Here is a 19711-nt window from a genome sequence, read left to right on the forward strand (position 1 = left end):
TGACACTCTTTATAACCCCAGGTTTTTCTATTTGATTTTATTATTGGTCTCTCTCTCCCCGGGATGTAAGTTCTTTGAGGCATGGGATCTGTTACCTGAGGTATTACTAGTACTCAGGACAGCACGAGGAGCCAAAGCAGGTGCTCAATACATATTGGTTAAATGTCTGATGATTTATCTTTCTACCAAAGAACGTGGCCTGCTCACGATCTCTAGAGAACCAGTTTTCTGAAGATACGGATCAGATTGCTCATCTGTCTGGCAGCTCTTCTTTACGATGTCAAAGGGTCTCCTGTCTTTGTGTGGTGGGTAGAGCTTTCGCTACGGGTCCCTTGCTGTCCAGTCAGACCATTCACACTTGCTCTTTCAGCTATAACCGTGTGAGACTGAAACACTGTGCAACGTTTTTACTATTTGTTCCAGGGTATTTTTACTCCGTAATTAATATTCTTTTTACTCCATAATTAATATACGTAATTAATATACATCTTTGTCTTCCATGAAATGCCTCTTTTAAAATGTTAAAGATTGAGCTGATAAAGTATTTGTTGCAATAAAATAGCCTTCAAGATGGACAGATCATCTCTTGCATTTATTCTACTTTCTAGTCATAGTAAACAACTTCACATTTAAAATAAATAATTGCTGCCTACCACAGTAATCCACCTTGCTTTTGTCAGAGGTTGTGGCCAAAAGTCAGTTCTGGAAACACTGATGTGGACAGTCACAGCCCACTCTCATGCTGAGAGCACTTTCTGGCTGCTGCTTGAGAAGCAGTGTCCAACTCAATAGGGCAGGACATCAGATTTGAATAGATCTGAGGAAGTATTTGAGAACACAATATTCCATTCTTCCAGTTCTGACACAGAAAAGGAGAAACTGCGCACAGTTATTCATTTCCCCCTCCCCATTTATTCCAATAAGAAATACAGAGAAATTTGTAAACTTGATTCACAATGCAGAAACTGAGATGAGTCAAACAGCTGGCAGTGGCATCTTGCCTCGGAGTTTGATTTATAAAAATAATAGTGAGTGCAATTTTCTGTATTTCATTTGGGGAATGACAAAGAGGGTCTTTTCTATGATTATAAAACTTCCGACTCTGATATCACTTATCACAACCCCGTTTGGAATTCCGGAAATGTTCTGTCAGGGGTGATTTGCGTATTTTTGGACTTGACATTTGATAGAAGTTGGGTAACCGAATATCGTAGTGGTATGTTTTTCCTGTATATACCCTGTCATTCAAGGCATAGAGTTTATCTGCAATGTCACTGCCAATTAAAACTGAAAACAGGCGGGAGATGTAACGATGCTGAGCGAAGAGCAAATACAATTTCTTTCTCCTCCAAGACACATATCGACAATCAGTTTCTGCTGTGAGGGTTACCTAAAAAAAAAGTGTAAGGCCACATAAAAAACAAAGATTAGGAAGCCACTAAAGTTCTGCCTCCCCCTCCCCCTTTTTTTTGCCCTTATTTTAAATGACTTTCACTTGCTGATTTCTTGGGTTAAAAAAACTGACTCACAATATAGGGTAAAAATGGGGAGAAACTACAAAATGTCTTGGCACATACATAATTTATAACATGAACAATCACAACGTTGTGCCCATTCCCAATCCATCTCTTTTCAAAATCTGGGTAGATGTATTTTTGTCTTTTACTGAAGCGAGAGCTACTTGATACTAAAAAATAATGAAGTTGGCGAATGTTAGAGAAGTATTTCCAAGTCAGTCCCAAAGACTGCAGACAAATATTTAATTCTAATCATTTCTGTAGCACAAAATGGAACTTATTTACCTATTCTGCGTATGTATATGAATTTATAGTTGCATACACACACGTATGTTACATGTATTCATTGTAGGAAAACAATATACCATAGTAGAATCCACTGAAGTAAGTATCTTTTGAAATTAGCAGACACAGCAGCAGAGTAGTGATGGTTAAGTTTAGCACTTTTACTTTTTTTTCTAGAAAACAACTGAAATCTATTAGCATTTTAAATCTTGAGAATCACTCATTTTTGCAATAAGGGCAAACTTTTAAATTCTTGGTGTTTCTCTACACTGTGTCAGTGGCAGTGTTTTGTTTATAGTCAAATCTCAATTAATTATATTTTAATCTCCATATATGCAGCTAAGCAATGGAAAATTGAAGAGCATCTTTTGTGGACTCTTTCTGCCATATACAAAACCCGTTCTTTTTCTTGTCACTGGCCCTCCACAGACACGGTAATCAGCAAGAGAACTGGGAAGTCAATGCATGCTGCAAAGTACATTCCAAAGTTGAATATAAATCATTGTTCTGCTTTACTTGTTTGCCTGTTTTTAAACCAAACATCTGTTTGGAAGAGACAGTGCTCACTCTGCAGTCCAGTTATCCCTTACCTGAAAGATGCCTTCCTCTGTGGGTCTCAGTGAGTCCCATTCAGGCGAATCCAGGAACTGGAAGGGGAAAATGTAATGCAGAAATTCGCCATCAACGGTCACTCTGATCCTACCCAAACACAAAGAACATCATTTTTGAGAGAAAGAGAAAGCAAGCCCATAACTGGAGGCAAAGGGGAGGGAGCAGTATCTTAGATCTCTGGTGGCCGTTATGCTTTTAAAATTTTGTAGGCTAAAATATTAAATTCATACATTACAGTAAGTGACAAAATCTCCTGTAAGATTGAACATGTACAGATGTTCCTCACAGTTGGGATTCTAGAATATTAGGTAAAATTTATCAGATAGCGCATCAAAGTGTACATGGATGGTATGTGCCCTTTTGTGTGGATTTATTATATTTCAAGATACTTCAAGACAAAGTTTCAATGCACTCAGTCAGATTTTAAATTAAGTAGGGAAACACTGCAGAATATAAAGGAATATCACTGTAGATACCTCTGTTGACTAAATATTTAAGCTTTTAAAGACATTTAAACATTATTGTTTCTTCCCCCAAACCTTGTGTTTTCAAAATTTATCTACCTACAAATATATGCCCCCGCTTCTAGCAAGTGGGCAATTCTAGAATATACTGAAAAAATTGATCATTATAGAACTTAAATGTTCTCTATTACTTGAAAGAACACCCCATCAGAGTCTTTTACTTAAAGTACTTTGGATGCCCACATTGAGTATACTGTTAATTGAAGCTGGCACCATCCTGTTCTTGATGCTCAATGACTAGCTTGGAAACAAATAGCACATCCAGACAAATTTATAAGAAGAAATATTAAGGCTCTAGATTATATCCTGCTTCGAGTAAATAACAGCACATACTCTAAATGCCTATGTCCGTGACTCACGTACGTTTCGAGGGGTTTCTCATGCCTCACAGTGCTAAAAACCACCCAGGACTGTGTTACGTTAAGATAGAAAAGCGTAGCAAAAAGAAACACCAGCTAGTAGCTTGTACAGCGGAAATCACTACTATAGAGGAAGGACCAAGAGTACGAACCTCCCCGAAACTAGCAGGGAGAGTTTATCAATGGAGGTCTTCCCCTGCATGGCGTAACAGTGTTCCTTTTCCAAAGTCACCACTTCAGAGCTCAGAGCGATTGTTCTGAAGACGGGCAACGAGGTCCCCAGGGGCTGGAAAAGGGAGCTGTACAACAGCTGGAATTCTCGGGAAAAAGTTATGCTGCGCACTTGATACGCAATGTGAACGAACTGCATGAAACAGACGACGAACAGCACGAAATTCCAGGAATATATGTCGGCCGCGCAGACATCGACCCAAGCCCAGATGGCAGAGCAGAGAAAACCCAAGCCCAGCAAACTGAAGACGTAAAGGAGCCCGAAGAATCCACTGCCGCCCATGAAACCTACGACGAATAAAATACTGGCAAGATGATAAATGGCTCCTTCGGCCTCCTGTTTCCAGGTGATGCAGACTGGGTGCTCATCTATCAGGTTCGTCCACAGACTTGAGTTTCTCTCCATGGCTGTCCTTCTGTCTGGTTCACTCTTCAGCTGACATTAGATGATACGGAAGCGAGTAGTTAAGTCCTTTGTTCTTCCATCATCAGAGTTTCCCTACGTCCTTATAAAACCGGAGACAGCCTGGACCCTGGGGTTGGAGTGATTAGATCTTGAAACACTAAAACTCCCAGGCTAGCTTCTTTAAGTTCATCTGGTCTAGTCCACAGACTAGACTTTAAGTTCATAAGATCTAGTCCACAGATATTTTACAGTTTCCTGGACAAGAAAAAAAAGAAGGATCTAATTAGACAAGGAAAATTGAGGGGTATATTTAACTGAATCCCCAGCATTACTATTCAAGTTGGTATCCTATTTTCTATGAAGTTAGAATGTATTTTAACATTTTATTTTGACATAATTATATATTTGCTCTAGTTAAAAAGAATAATACAGAGAGAGCACAAAGGCTGTTAAGTTTCTAGGATAGAACATGTATAGTTTTAGGGTTATGTTTAGTAATAATAAAAAATTATTTCCCAAAATTTTAATATTTGTTAGACCTAGCTAACTACATATTTTGCTAGAAAGCTAGGTGTTTTCATCAACTCGTCTTCATAATAATAGCTCAGTGTACCTCAGAATCTCTTGGGACAATGACTAAAAATGCAGATTCATAGGCTGTGCAGGCATACTGAGTCAGACTGTCTGAGGGTAAGGCCTATGCTACAGGTAGGGCCTGTGTTAGTATCTTGACAGCACCCCCCCCACACATGATTCTGATGCACCAATCCATGGCCTTTCGTGGCCCACCCTCCGAGAAAGAACTGTTGGACAATGGTATTCACTCTCTACAGATGAAAAATTCAAGGCTTCGAGAGCCAAATAATTTATCTCAGGTCACCCAGGGGTCAGGATAGAGCAGAACTTTTGCCCGTAAGCCTGGAGGCTGGATCCAATCATGGGGCCTCTCATGAAAAAGACTTTAAATGAGGCACTGTAAGGGGCCCTACTAAAACAAAAAACACGAGAAACACGTAATTAGGAGTCTGATTTTTTAAATTAACATATAATGTATTATTTGCCTCAGGGGTTCAGGTCTGTGAACCATCAGGCTTACCCATTTCACAACACTCACCATAGCACATACCCTCCCCAATGTCCAAAACCCAACCACCCTATCCATACCCCCCACCACCAGCAACCCTCAGTTTGTTTCCTGAAGTTAAGAGTCTCTTATGGTTTGTCTCCCTCCCGATCCCATCTTGTTTCATTTTGTTTCATTCCTTCCCTAACCCCCACCACAATCCCCCGCCCTGCCTCTCAAATTCTTCATATCAGAGAGATCATATAATTGTCTTTCTCTGATTGACTTATTTCGCTCAGCATAGTACCTTCTAGTTCTATCCTTGTCAGGAGTCTGATTTTAAGAACACCGAGTAGACCAGGATTCTGTTTCATGAATTAGATCAAAATTATTTGAGACATATAAATTCAGATCTACCTTACTGTATTAGAGGTTATTTCAAGTTAAAGTCTGCACCCATATAACTAAATAAATAATATTAAAATTCCTGCTGCTTACACATTTATTTACCAGATGGTCAAAAAATGTTACTGACTTGTTCCTCTGCACATATATTCTCTACCCTTTGAGCCATATGGTAAAAATGCTAATGTGTGATCTGAGTCAGGAGAGATTCACCCGGGATGATAGAGCTGTAGGATATGTATCATTTACCCCAGATTTCTTAACAATAAGTAGTTTCACTGTGAAGATTTCAGTAGACTGGATTTTTAAACCATAACAACATTCAGAAGCCTTGAACTTAAGTGCTATATTTAGTGCCTTTATTTTTGAGATAGATCATTTCCAGAGCACCTGTTAATAAAATATCAAATATCACAGATCTTGTCTCATAGAAAAAAAAAATACACATGGAGAGGTGAAAATGACTTGGCTGAAGTAAAAAAGGGAACAGTATAATCACCAACAGAACTAGAAATGGAAGTAAAGGAGCCGCTGTTGGAGTTCTGGCTCTTCATCCTGGATAGCGGATCCTTTCCTCAGCAAGTAACTATGCCTTTAACAGCATCACCAGTTGAATCATTAAAAAAAAGAAAAAGTAAATAACACAGACCTAGAACTTGCATTGTTATTTGTACTAAAGCTACTTTCAAATGTACTTTAACCCCCCCCATGCCCCCTAGTTCGTGCCTCCCCCCTCACTCTGTGAGATGATGGGAGTCGGGGCAGAACAGCACCCTCAAAGTGTTTACTTTCTCCTCTTTAAGCGCAACACAGAATTATACACTACTGGATATTCACAACAAAGAAAATTTTTTAAAAAACACAATGAGTAGTGAGAACTGCAGAATACCAGACTGCAAATGTCAGTCTCCCTGCTGTTTCACTTTTAAAACTAGGGTATTTTAAATTAATCAGTTCCTCAGGATACCTAACACAGCCGCGAAAGCCAATATTAAAAAGCACTGCTGGCAGAGCTCTGAACTTCGGTTTGAACTTCCTTAAAAATTTATAATCCTCAACAAAATGTTAAAATGATGCTAACAGAGAAGGGCCATGTAAAACCTATGCGGCAATGCAGAAGGGAGCTTCTGGGAATCTTGTCCCCTGACGATCGGGACTTGGGGGACAGACTGGGCCACCTGCATTCCAGGAGGGTGACCCATTGTGCTCATCAGAGGAACTGTGCTTCCGGTCCTTTCCAGCGGCTTCTGTTTCAAGAAGCTGCTACCAAATCATCTTCCTATCCTTGATCCTGTATCACTCCACACAGCAACACGGAGTGCTGACTTGCCCTGATTAAATTACTCCACACCCAGCCTTTCTCCACTTGGTGTGTTTTTATTCAGTCACCAAAACAGATGTATTTTATTAGAAGAGAATGAACTGACAGGGGCAGGTGACGGGCGTGAGTGTTCCTCTGATGTGTGCCAGCAGCACTCTCTGACTGTACGTGATTCATCAGCCAGCTGCCTGCTTAGAAGGTCTGGAGGCCTTAAGTCCTGTTTTTGGGTAAATAAACGTTGAGATGCTGAAGTAGCACAATAGATTCTCCAGCAACAAAGCCCACCTTCCCCGCAAGAGAAATGAGCACATGGACAAATGATGGAGACACAAATTAAGTGCAAATAAACACAATAATTCCCAGCTCCCCCCTTTCTACTCCTTAGATTGTAAGACCCTGAGTTATAGAGGAATAAGTTAGAGAGGAACCTTAAAGGCAGGTATGAGCATGATCCATGAAATATGATGGAGAATTGGGACCAACGGATTAAGACTAGCTCTGAAATTGGGTTTATCTATTTAAAACTTGTACGTTTAATATCTCATTGCGTTAGACTCGTTGCCGTGAGGGAGGCTCGTTGCCCTGCTTGCAAATGAGAAAAGCAGGGCACAAGATTGGCCAAGTCACGGGCTTGAGGTAAGAGAGGCAGGAAGTCCCAGTGGCGAGGTAGGAGTCCCAGTCCGCTCAATGCCATGCCCTCACCAGCACGCAGGGTCACCTTTCAAGGCTGGGAATCGGATATGAACGTGTTGGGACACAGTGGGATATTCTGTCCGGATTGGTTTGCCAGGAAAATAATAATCCTAACACCAAATATTTAAGACCTCCCATATCCACATGTACGGCTCCATCCGTAATGCTCACCGCGGAGCCAGGGAGATAGACCTACAAAGGCACTCGTGAAATAATTTGCTGTATTATTATTCAACACTGGCGGACTTCCTCTCCTAGCTTCTGAAACGCTTAAGGGGCAAAGACAAATGTTTTTGTATTTCTGGCCCTCGGGGAGCGTTGATTGAGTACCCTGCTATCCAGGGGCAAGCAGGCTGCCTTCTCCATGCCTATTTTCTCTCCGATTTAATGGATGATCTAAAATCTTCTGTCACCCAGGGGAAAAGAAGTAGGGACTATTCCAACATCCAAGGAAGTTTGGTACAAAATCACTGAGGAGGTGGGACACTGCTTATTTAAACGTCTGGCACAGCTCCAAACTCATAGGGGAATCCTTTTGTCTTCATAGAAATTGAGTTCCTTAAGAGCAGTGGAATTTTAATCTGATTAAAAACAACAACTCTCGTAGCTTGTGGTATTGCGTTAGTTTTGGTTGCTAGGCAACCCAGAAGATAAAAATGCCATCAATATTCTACTCATTAATTGGAATAGATCCCAACTTTGGTATGTGTTCCATATGCAAAAATAATCATTTGCTTAAAGCTGGTTTTCTCTACTTATTCTCAAGGAGGTATACTTACTCAGGACCTACTTGCCAGAAGTATTTAGAAATTACCTCACCTAACCTTCACAACAACCCTCTGGGGAAGGTACTACATCTCCATCTTACAGATGAGAAAAATCGAAACCCAGAGAAGGTAAGCAAATTGTTTCAGGCCTCCTGCTCATACGGGGACTAACATTCCACACAGTCCTGCCTGATTCCGAAGCTCACAGACTACACCACATTTATTATTCTGCTTCCACAGTAGCCGGGTTTAGAGAATGTAAGCATTCATTCCCTCCTTGTTGCTTAGATAAATTCAGGCATGTTTATGCATCAGTCAAGCAGAGGTAGTATCACTTATTCGGTCCACTCTAAAGGGGGCTCAAAGATTCAGATGAGGAAATCTCTATTAAAACTTCTTGGCAAATTTAAAAATAATAGAGAGATGGTGTCGCCGTACTTGTGGCTTGTCTTTTACAAAGCTGAGCCTTTTGGAGAATTCAGTTTTTTTTTTTAAATTTTTTTTTTTTTTTTTTTTTTTTTATTTATTTGACAGAGGGAGATCACAAGTAGGTAGAGAGGCAGTCAGAGAGAGAGAGGAGGAGGAAACAGGCTCCCTGCCGAGCAGAGAGCCCGATGCGGGACTCGATCCCAGGACCCTGAGATCATGACCTGAGCCGAAGGCAGTGGCTTAACCCACTGAGCCACCCAGGCACCCGAGAATTCAGTTTTTTAAAAGCTTTCTTTCACCCAGAGGATTACAGTTCAATACGCAAATACAAATGTTACTGTCGGTGGCTACCCAACTTTAAATTTCAAATTCTAAATATACTTATTCCTGCAGGGGTGATCTCAGTTGTTCTTCCCTATCCAGGTCCTGATCTCCTACGGCTGGTAGGGGTACCCTCATAACCAACCCACCCTTGAGTCTTTACTTTCCAATGGCCAAGAAGCCATCCCTGGAGGACAATGTTACTCTTGTACCTCAGATTAGTATTTAGTGCTTCCCAGCAGGTATCCTCAAGTCACTGATGTTAAGTGTCACCCGGGTGGCTTGTTAGACTGTCCCTTCCCTGGCCCCACCCTAGAATTGCTGAGCCTGGAAGGGACCCAAGAAGATGCCCTTCCAATTAGTTCCCAGTTGATTCTGATGCACATTCAAGTTTGAAGGTCATTGTTTTACGTTGTTCCTGCATGGTTTCTGAATTATCCTTGTTTGTTTGCCGGACCTTTGCTTTGTTCCTTCCTGGCTGACCACTGGCTGTCCTTCTGCACTGGTTATTCTTGTGCTTTTGATCGTCACTGTCTGCCGGGGCCAGTAGTGCTGGTGTTAGTGCTCCATTCTGCGTCTGCTCGGTTCGGCTGACAGTGTTACTTAAAAGCAAAGTTCTAGTTTTAGCCGTGCCCCTAAAGAGCTGTGTGATTTTAATCTTACTAGACCTGTTTCCTCATTGGTAAAATGGAAGGTGGACAAAATAATGTGAGGTCCCTTTTGGCTCTAAAATAACATGACTCTATGTGGTAAGGAATAGAAGACTTTTCCTAGCATGGCTTCAAATATAGAGCCGAGTAGTGGAACAGAATTCAGACTGCAGGTCTTAACACTGCGTTTATGATTGGGGCCCCACTCTAGAGACTGCTCACTTAATTACTTACTGACTGTGGTGAGGCCCAGGCACTGGCATTTTCTGATGAGCAACCAGGGTTAAGAACTGTTGGGGGATGGTGAGGTTGAGAGACACCAGAACAGCCTGTACGGTAAAGGATCTGATTTTAATTCCTATTTTGAAGGAGCTGGAAAGGCACATTTTGCCTTGTGTGTTCTCATTCCCATGCTTTGCTCAGGTGGGGAAGCATTTTCCTTCCTTGCCACTCATGATTCCAAGAGGGCGCAAGCCTTGTGGATATTTTGCAGCAGGCTTTCCTTAACAGGGTGGCCTGAATTGCACCTTCTAGCTCTGAAATTTTATGGCCTTTATTATCTGTCAACATGGCTTCCATCATATGTTATGTTATACTGACCATTTTATATATATATTGATCATTGGTCATATATATCTGGTCATATGTCAGCTTTATTGGTTGATTATTTATTTTTTAAAAAGATTTTATTTATTTATTTGAGAGAGAAAGAGCACGAGAGGGGAGAAGGTCAGAGGGAGAAGCAGACTCCCCATGGAGCTGGGAGCCCGATGTGGGACTCGATCCTGGTACTCCAGGATCATGACCTGAGCTGAAGGCAATTGCTTAACCAACTGAGCCACCCAGGTGCCCTTGGTTGATTATTTTACGTGTGTGTGTGTATGGAAATACTTATGGAATTCCCCTCTGTCTAGCACAGAGTGAGTCTTCAATAAACATTCAATGACTGATAAGGATAACAATGCCCAGCTGTAAATGCAGTATTCAGAATAATTTTGGAAAAAGTAAGAAGCCCCAGTGAGATCTAATACCTGAATCAATGATTTAGATGTTGGACACAGAAAGACAGGAAAGCATATATTATACTGTGAGGGAGAAGTAAAAGGAAGAAATGTCTTGAGACAGAGGATCAAAGAAGGATTGAAGACCCTTTGGAATTTTAAGAGACCCCAAAGTTTGGGAAGAAATCAGAGGAAAGGGGAACACAGTTTCATCCTCAATTAACCGAATATTCTTGGTATACCTGCAGAGTTCACAGCAGAAAATAGGCAGGACAGAGGGATATTTAATAGTTCCTATTGCGCAAGGCAATACTGAAGAAAGCCTGGGGTTGGCAAGAGGAGCTAGAAAGTGAGCACAGAGAGAATGAGAGTTGAAATTAAATGCCCATGAGCCGAGGCCTTAGCTAGAACTCTAGAGTTGTGCTGTCCAATATGGTAGCCATTAGCCATATGTGGCTGGCCTGAATTGAGATGTGTTATATACATGGATTTCAAAGACTTAGCATAAAGATAAAGAATATGTCATTATAACATTTATATTGACTATAGGCTGAAATGATTATGTTTTAGAAATACTGGGTTAAATAAAACATTAAAGTTAATTCTGCCCATGTCTTATTTTTCAATGTCGCTATTAGAAAATTTAAAATTACGTATGTGACTTGCATTATCTTTCTCTTGGACAGTGCTGGTCTAGAGCCTCTCAACTAACAGAGAAAGGAAATGAAAAAGACTTGGCATGACACTGGGCAAACAGTGCATATGTATAATGTAGAAGTGTATAAATATGGAAGAATTATCTAAGATTAAGAACAGAGAGTTGATATAAATGTAAATGATATTGGCTACAATATTCACATGCTACAATCATCAGATGTTATCCATGGCATAGATGTCGCCATCTGGTTTCTGCCTACATAGGTGGTGGCCAAACTCACTATAGCTCTTGGCCTCTTTATCCTACCAAGGAAGTCACTACTTTTTCCTTTTGCCTTGGGAGAATTACACTTTCCCAAGCAACTATATCCCATTGTTTCATTTTCTCATTTCATCTTCTGATGATACCTCATGGAATACATTGGAAATCCCAGACAGATAATCTCATAAATTTTGTAGTGGAGATTGAATTGTGGTCTTCTGGATTCCACAGGGTCTATACCAGCCTTTGTTTTCATATAATATACGAGTTTCTTCATGTATGACTAGGCTTCTGGGCTGGAATATGCCTTTGACCTTCCATACCTATGAGAACTTGGCTTCTCTTGAGACTCGAGAAAATTAAAGAATGTGCCTACAGCCTGCACCGGACTTCTCTGATTCTCATATCTTTGCTAATGTCCATTTGATTACTTGCTGCTGTGTCTGATTTCTCACTTTATCACATAGGCAAAATTGTAAGATGGCCCCCAAGATTCCTGTCTCATTGGTTTACACATGCTATAATCCTCTCTCCTTGAGTGTGGCAGATCTGTGAATGAGATGGGACAGAGGCTTTCTTGATTAACATTACATGGCAAATGGTGCTAGAATAATCACCTGTGATTATTAATCTATATAAGATTGTAGGACTAGAGAGGGAAACTTAGAGAGTCATTTTCCTACTGGTCTGGAAGAAAGCAGATACCATGCTGTGAACTGCTTATGGGGGTCACAACCCAAGGACTGTCTCTGTGAGCTGAAAGTAGTCCCCAACTAACAGTGACCAAGATAACGGGAATATCAGTCCTACAACAAGGAGCTGAATTCTGCCAACCACCTGAAAATCTTGGAAGAGGGCCTTGGACTCCAAACGAGGAGTGCAGTGTGCCAGTTCAGCTGTGCCTGGACTCCTGACCCACAAAAACTATGCGATAATGAGTCTGTGGTGTTTTCAGCCACTATTTGTTGTACTCTGTTATAAAGCAGTAGGAAACTAATACACACACCCAATTATGAGTACTTACTATACAAGACTTTCATTAATCTAATAATCTGCATTTTATGATGGAGTTGGAAGAAGACATGAAATCTTTGCTAGCTTTAAATCAGGAAAATCAGGTAAGAACAGTAATACTTTTGAAGAATAGTATCTGGAAAACAAGACACCAAGAACGGCCCTGGGAATTACATGTAAATTCACAGTGGTTCCCAGCTATACATTACAGGTTCTTCTTAGTGGAGTCAGACACCCAACACTGTCAAGCATTTGGACACATGGGCAATTTCCAGAATAATTATGTCATTCATATACAATCTCCAAAATTCCTGGAATACCAAGTTTCCTTGGGTGACTTCCAGCTTAGTTCTTTGCAAAACCAAGCCATATGCATAGGGCAAATACTTGATGTCTCAGACACATCTAGAGATTAACACTCAAAAGACAGACTACAGAAACTCAAATAAATAGCTCTGTAATTCTTCTCATTGTGTGACTCCATGACATTCAGATGAGTTGAGCGATGGGGAATTAATGCAATATCTCATTGCCATCTTCTTGAACCTCATTTACTACTATGACTGCTACTACCACCGTTACTACCAGCACTGGACATTTACTAAGCATTTACTATGTGCCAGGCATGTTTCTAAGAATACTAAAATATTGTGTCATTTAATCCTTACAACTTTTTGAAATATACAGTTCTGTTGTCCCTGTTTTACAGATGAGAAAACTGAGGTACAGGGACGTGAAGGAGGTTGCCTAAGGATACACAAATGATAGAGCTCAGAATCACTCCCAGACAGACATGCAAATAATGACACACTGCTTCATGTACAGTTTGAATCTAAATATCTGGACTTACTGGAACAAATCAATAACATTCTTGTTTTCTCCCTTCGGTTCTAGATTCAGTGAATTTAAATGTCTTCTTAAGAAATTACTTTTTTGCCCCCAACTTTTTGGGGGCACCTGGGTGGCATTTTTGCCCCCAAAACTTTTTTGCCCCCAACTTTTTGGGGGCACCTGGGTGGCTCAGTGGGTTAAGCCACTGCCTTCAGCTCAGGTCATGATTCCAGAGTCCTGGGATGGGAGTCCCATATCAGGCTTCCCCTGCTCTGCAGGAGCCTTCTCCCTCCTCCTCTGCCTCTTCCCCTGCTTGTGCTCTCTCTCTCTCTCTCTGTGAAATAAAAAATTAAATCTTAAAAAAAAAAAAAGAAATTACAACTTTTTGAGCAACACAGGAATGGGATGGTGGACCCATGCTGGACCAATCAGTGTCCTATAATTCTCAATCTGACGAAACAGCAGTAATCCTGGCACAAGCAGGCCATTCACTTTCGAGCAGCTGCTATCATGTCAAGCAGTAAGTTCACCAGACATTCATGATGAAAAATGCAAGACAAGCCGGATCCATGGATCCATTAAATGGTCTTCTCTTGATATGAATCAAAGGTAGACACCTTCACTTCCTTTTCCTCCAAGTGACCTATATGCAGCAAATGAACTCACCTTTCTATGTTTATGTAGTTCAGGTTCTCATGTTTCTCTCTCACATGCCTAAAAGCTCATGTGATCTAGCTAACTGGGTAGAGTCTTTTTCATTTTTTCTGGCCAGATAAACCAGGTGGACCACACATCAGGGCCAGTGATGTTTGAAACCACCAAACCAGCCACCACTAGTGGTAAAAGGAGCACTTCTGCAGGGTATGGAGATTTCCTTTCAAGGTGTTTGCACAGAGATAGGAGCTTTCTCTTTGATTGTAGGAGACTGTTTCTTGTTTGGTCCTCAATCCACATGCTCTACAATCTTTCCATTTCTTCTATTTCTTTCGGTCTTGTTTTTCTTGACTTGTAACACTTGGAAGTTATTCCAACCATAGATGTTTCTTTTATTGTGGCAGCACTGCCTGTGGATAAGCAATGTAGGCCAATCCCTTATTTCTGGAAATATACATATTCTCCTGATTCTTTTGAAATGTTTGATTATTTCAAGTTTCTCTTCATTATTGAACCTTTCCTTTTGTATGCACTATTTGACATGTTGAATCAAGATGCTTAGACATTCTCAGGATGCTGAAGGTTGTGTTTTTATACAGAAAAGTGTGCCACTGCAGAAGAATAGCAGAACCCACTCTTGCAGGATGACCTGTGGTGAACCAAGGTAGCTGGCAGATGTTTCAGGTGTACGGGTATTTGTGCGTTGTGTATTCCTATATGGCTCAAGTCAGCAGGTTATAGCTTAATATATTCATCTGGTATTCTGGTTGAGTAAATGATCCACGAGCAAGCAAAAAATCTGTGCTATGCTTAAATTGTTCCCTAATATTTCCCTTGCATTGACATGATGCTTAATTTCAAAACAAACAGTATAACATAATTGACTGTGTCATGAAATTTCAAATGGCCAGAAAAATATTGTTAATTAATATGCAATAATTCAATAAATCCCTGCCCTCCTGGAGCTTGCATTTTAGTGAAATTCAAATGTTGATACAATTTAAGCTTACTTTCAAATTATGAGATCTATTTTAAATAGCTAAAAATATCTCTTATATGCAAATAAACCTAAGTTATGTAAGACTCATTTAAAGTTAGTTACTGCATACTAAATTTTTTTAAAAAGATTTTATTTATTTATTTGACAGAGAGAGATCACAAATAGGCAGAGATGCAGGCAGAGAGAGAGGGAAACAGACTCCCTGCTGAGCAGAAAGCCCAATGTGGGGCTTGATCCCAGGATCCTGAGATCATGACCAAGCCGAAGGCAGAGGCTTAATCCACTGAGCCACCAAGGCGTCCCTGCATACTAAATTTTTAAATAAATACTATATTTTAAGAGATAGTCTAAAGTCTCATAAATGAAAATTCAAACAAGCTAGTTTTCTAGAATGTCCATCAAAGATTGAACACAAACAATTAGACAAACCAACCCTAGATTATACACATTATTTGTGTCCCCAGAGTAATATGTTACATATTAATACATATGTATTAATAAATACATGATCTATATCCTTCTATTTGTACAAATGCAAGGAAAGACATGGAACCATCTACACTTAATGTTAAAGATGATGATTTCTGAATGGGGGATACATTACTTTTGTCTTTGTATATATCTGTATTGTTTGCATTCTTTATAACAATTTTATAAAATAAGGTGATTTTATATTAATTTGAAAATTTTTAAATACAAAAATTTCAAAGTACTAAAATCCATGAACCCAATGACCAGCAATAACAAACATCATTGTCATTTTGAAAGTCTTTTTTTTTTTTAGATTTTTTTTTTTTTTTATGTATTTATTTGACAGAGAAATCACAAGTAGATGGAGAGGCAGGCAGAGAGAGAGAGGGAAGCAGGCTCCCCGCTAAGCCCAATGCGGGACTGGATCCCAGGACCCTGAGATCACGACCCGAGCCGAAGGCAGCGGCCTAACCCACTGAGCCACCCAGGCGCCCCAAAAGTCTTTTTTATAATAAAAAAATTCCTCAGAAATTGAAGATCCCCATGGATTATTCTCAAGTACCATTCTCCACCCACTCACTCCTTATATATAATTGTGTCTATCCTTCCAAGCCATATAGAATAATTTTAAAATTGCAATTTAAAGTGCAGTGCAAGATTAGAAATGTATCTTATGCATTTTTTCCAGGTCCATGATTAAATTCTTTTTCTTATGAGTAAACACATACAAAGATAGATAAAATACTAGATAGTAAATCTCCATATACTGATTATCCAGACTCAACTATTATCAAGATTTTGCTACACAGAGTTTTTGAATTAAAAAGCAAAAACTGGGGGCGCCTGGGTGGCTCAGTGGGTTGAGCCGCTGCCTTCAGCTCGGGTCATGATCTCAGGGTCCTGGGATCGAGCCCCGCATCGGGCTCTCTGCTCAGCGGGGAGCCTGCTTCCTCCTCTCTCTCTGCCTGCCTCTCTGCCTGCTTGTGATCTCTGTCAAATAAATAAATAAAATCTTTAAAAAAAATAAATAAAAGCAAAAACTGTACCTACTGTTCATCCTATAGTTTGTTCAGTCAATCAACAAACACCTACTTAGGGAGACAGGGAAAATTATGACTAGTTGTGTTCTGACAACGTGCCAGTCACCAGGTCTTCCATTTACTGACCTGTTCAGGAGTCACAACACCTCCGCAACCTCAGTGGTTTTATCAGCATGGTCTGGAGTGAAAAATGAGGCCCAGAGCAATGAAGATTCTAGTCTAGGCTCAGCCAGTTGATTATCTTTCTAGAACCAATTTCATAGTGTGTGTAAGAGTCACCAGAGTTTATTATTCTGTTGAAGAATACAAGTGAAGAAGAACAAAATGAGAAGGTCTCATGTTGGGTCTGTGTGAATCAGTCTTTGTATTCTTTGGGTCAGAGGGTGATCCAGCATTGCTCTAGGTCAACAACTTTCGGTAATTTATTTAATTTTTTAGAAAATGCCTATAATAGGATGCCTAGGTGGCTCAGTCCGTTTAAGTGTCTGCCTTCTGCTCTGGCCATGATTCCCAGGTCCTGGAATCGAGTTCCGAATCTGGCTCCTTGCTTAACAGAGAGCCTGCTTCTCTCTCTGTCTGCCCCTCCCCCTGCTTGTGCTCTTTGTCTCTCTCTCTCTCTCTAACCAATAAATAAATAAAATCTTAAATAAAAATGCTTGTTATAACTTGCACTTTAAGACATTCTCTTGTAACTACTTGGGTAACAGAAACATTTTCCCTTTTCCTCAAAAAAAAAAAAATCTAATTAATGATTCAATATACTCTTGTCAATTCTGACTTACTCTCTATAGTTCCCAATCTCAGTTGGCCAACAACCATAATTATAAAAACCAATTTCAACTGCAATTTGCAGGCTTGCAGATCGATCCATCATTTGGATATTTTCCAAAGCAGTTTTGAAACTTCTTGCCTGCCATGTTGCTGATGTGTTCTTACACTCATATACTACAGCCAATACTTCATAACCATTCTTGATCTTGACTGTTTGAAAATAAGCAGACGTGAATGCTCCAATGTGTCAATGCTTAGTCAGTCTTGTGGTTAAGAAGCCTGGGAGTTTGGTTTTCCAGCACATGTTTTGATTTAATAAGCAAAGAATGTCACCATTTAGAAGCACAGGATGCACGATGATTCAGCTATTTTGAGACACTATTGAGATGAAAGAAACTCATTTCTCCAGTGTCTCCCAGTTTATGAGTATAAAATTTTGGAACAGAAAATATCTTACTCTACATTTCAGTTTGTATTTCTATCCTAAACTCTCTGGTCTTCGGGGAAGGAAAAGAGCCTTAAAATCATCTGAGATCAGCTAGACCTCTTCATTCTGTAATGTGGAAGGAGATCTAATTTTTGTTTTGTTTGTATTTAGTTTCATGTAGTTCTTGTTTAGTTTACTTTTGGCTCAAAGAACAATGCCAGGTTACTGTCCTGTCATGCAAGGAATATGACCACGCAATACTCCCTAATATTAAAAAGAACAGAAAATAGCCACCACCAAACCTTACTATGAACAGGGACCAATAATTTTTTAAGGCTCCATAAAATTCAATTTTTATGTCCAAGCTTGCAAATTCAAACCCAAGTACAAGAATTAGAATAAAAAGTCAGGAAGGAAGATTGTCCCATTCTAAATGTTTACTAAATCAAGTTAAATTACGTTCAAAAGTGGGCTTCTAATTGTGCTTTTCCATTTATAAGTCACATGTAGAACTTTTTCATATTTTAAAAATGTTTCCTGGCTAAAACATTTTTGGGGGGGGGGGGATAGCCCTATTACTGTATTTTGATTCTGTGCCTTTAATCTTTTCCTAAAATACAGACCCTCACAATGTATTATACCTCTGTAACTGACCTTGGTGATTAGGTAATTTGGTGGTTTTGTTTCCTTCCTTCCTTCCTTTTTTTCCCAAGGTGGATCCCCAAGTAGAGAAAACAGGTCAGCTTGACCTTTGATGAGGCAGCTTTCCCGTGTCCCCAACTCAGTGTGAAAACACTGACCCTAGTCAGGCCCTTAGCAGACAGGGAAAGGAACTCCCAGCCGCTGCACTTCCCCACGAACCCTAAGACTGTCAGGGTCCCTTGGACCAGCTTTTCTCCCTCGAAAATCTGGCCCCTTTCTTTGGGCTCCAGGGTGCCTGGGCAAGAGGGGGGCAAACAGAAGATCTGGGGGAAAGATTCACCTCGAGAGCAGACGACTGGAGTTGCCAGGGGCTGGTGCGCGCGGAGCCCTCAGCGGCGGACTCTCAGCCGGCGGAGCTGCGAGCGGCGCCACCCGGACTCCGGGGCTCGAATTGGCCCGAGCCGGGCCGGGAGCGGGGCCGGGAGCGGAGCGGCGGTGCTGGCAGCGCGGGGCACAGGGCGGCGAAGCAAAGGCGGTCCCGGGGGGTCGGCGGCCTCGCAGCCCCCAACCTGGGGCGGGGCCGGGGTAGAAGTCGCGCCGGCAAAGTTGCACCAAAGCGCGCTAGGTGCGAGGGTGCGGACAGCTCCCGGAAGGCGGCAGCCGAGGCGCCCCCGGGCTCCCCTCCTTACCTTTCGTTCCCCGACCCTGCGCCGAGCTCCGGCCTTGCGCCTACAGAAGTTTCCCAGCCGAGCGCGCTGAGTCCGGCTGCCCGGCGCCGAAGCCCCCGGCGTCCGGCTCGCGCACTCCACGCCGCCCACCCGGCCGGCGTCGGCCCCGCGCCGGGACGCGCCGTGACCGCAGCCCACTCCCGAGCTCGCGCGGCGGCGCGGGCGGGGGCCGGGCACGGGCGCGCGCCCCGGGGCGCAGCGGGGAGAGCGGGGAGAGCGGGGAGAGCGGGGAGGGCGGGGGCGGCGGCGGCGGCGGCTCAGGGACCCGGGCCGCCCCAGCCTCCCCGCAGCAGGCGGCGCGGCCACCAGCTTGCAGGTCTGCGGACAAAGCTGGCGGGCGCTGCGGACCAAAGTTTGCCAAGAAGGGTTTCCCGAAGTCAACACTGATCACGGTTAGGAAACAAACCTGGTGTTCGCTGTTCTGGAGAAGGATGGAATTGACTACTGAAATGAAAAGCAACTCTATGTGTGCCCCTCTCCGCGGGCACGCCAAAAACAAAATGACGAAATAAATGACCGGAGTGGGGATGAGAATATTTGGGTGCATGGGACAAAGAAAGGTCAAATCAATGGATATCTAAAAAAAAAAAAAAAAAAAAAAAAAAAAAAAAAATTGGGAAAGCACGAACA

General features: G+C 41.6%; 1 protein-coding gene across 1 annotated transcript; it reads right to left on the minus strand.

The window, feature by feature from the left end:
* Positions 1–511: 511 nt before the first annotated feature.
* POPDC3 (popeye domain containing 3) lies at positions 512–19131 on the minus strand. The gene is made up of 4 exons (XM_059399263.1): positions 19043–19131; positions 3450–4189; positions 2393–2501; positions 512–1390 (listed from the first exon to the last, which is right to left on the minus strand). Exons 2-4 carry the CDS (start codon positions 3932–3934, stop codon positions 1109–1111), a joined length of 876 nt encoding a protein of 291 aa, XP_059255246.1. The 5' UTR covers positions 3935–4189; positions 19043–19131; the 3' UTR covers positions 512–1108.
* Positions 19132–19711: the final 580 nt, after the last annotated feature.

This window comes from Mustela nigripes, chromosome 5 (assembly GCF_022355385.1).
Source record: "Mustela nigripes isolate SB6536 chromosome 5, MUSNIG.SB6536, whole genome shotgun sequence".
Taxonomy (NCBI): Eukaryota; Metazoa; Chordata; class Mammalia; order Carnivora; family Mustelidae; genus Mustela; species Mustela nigripes.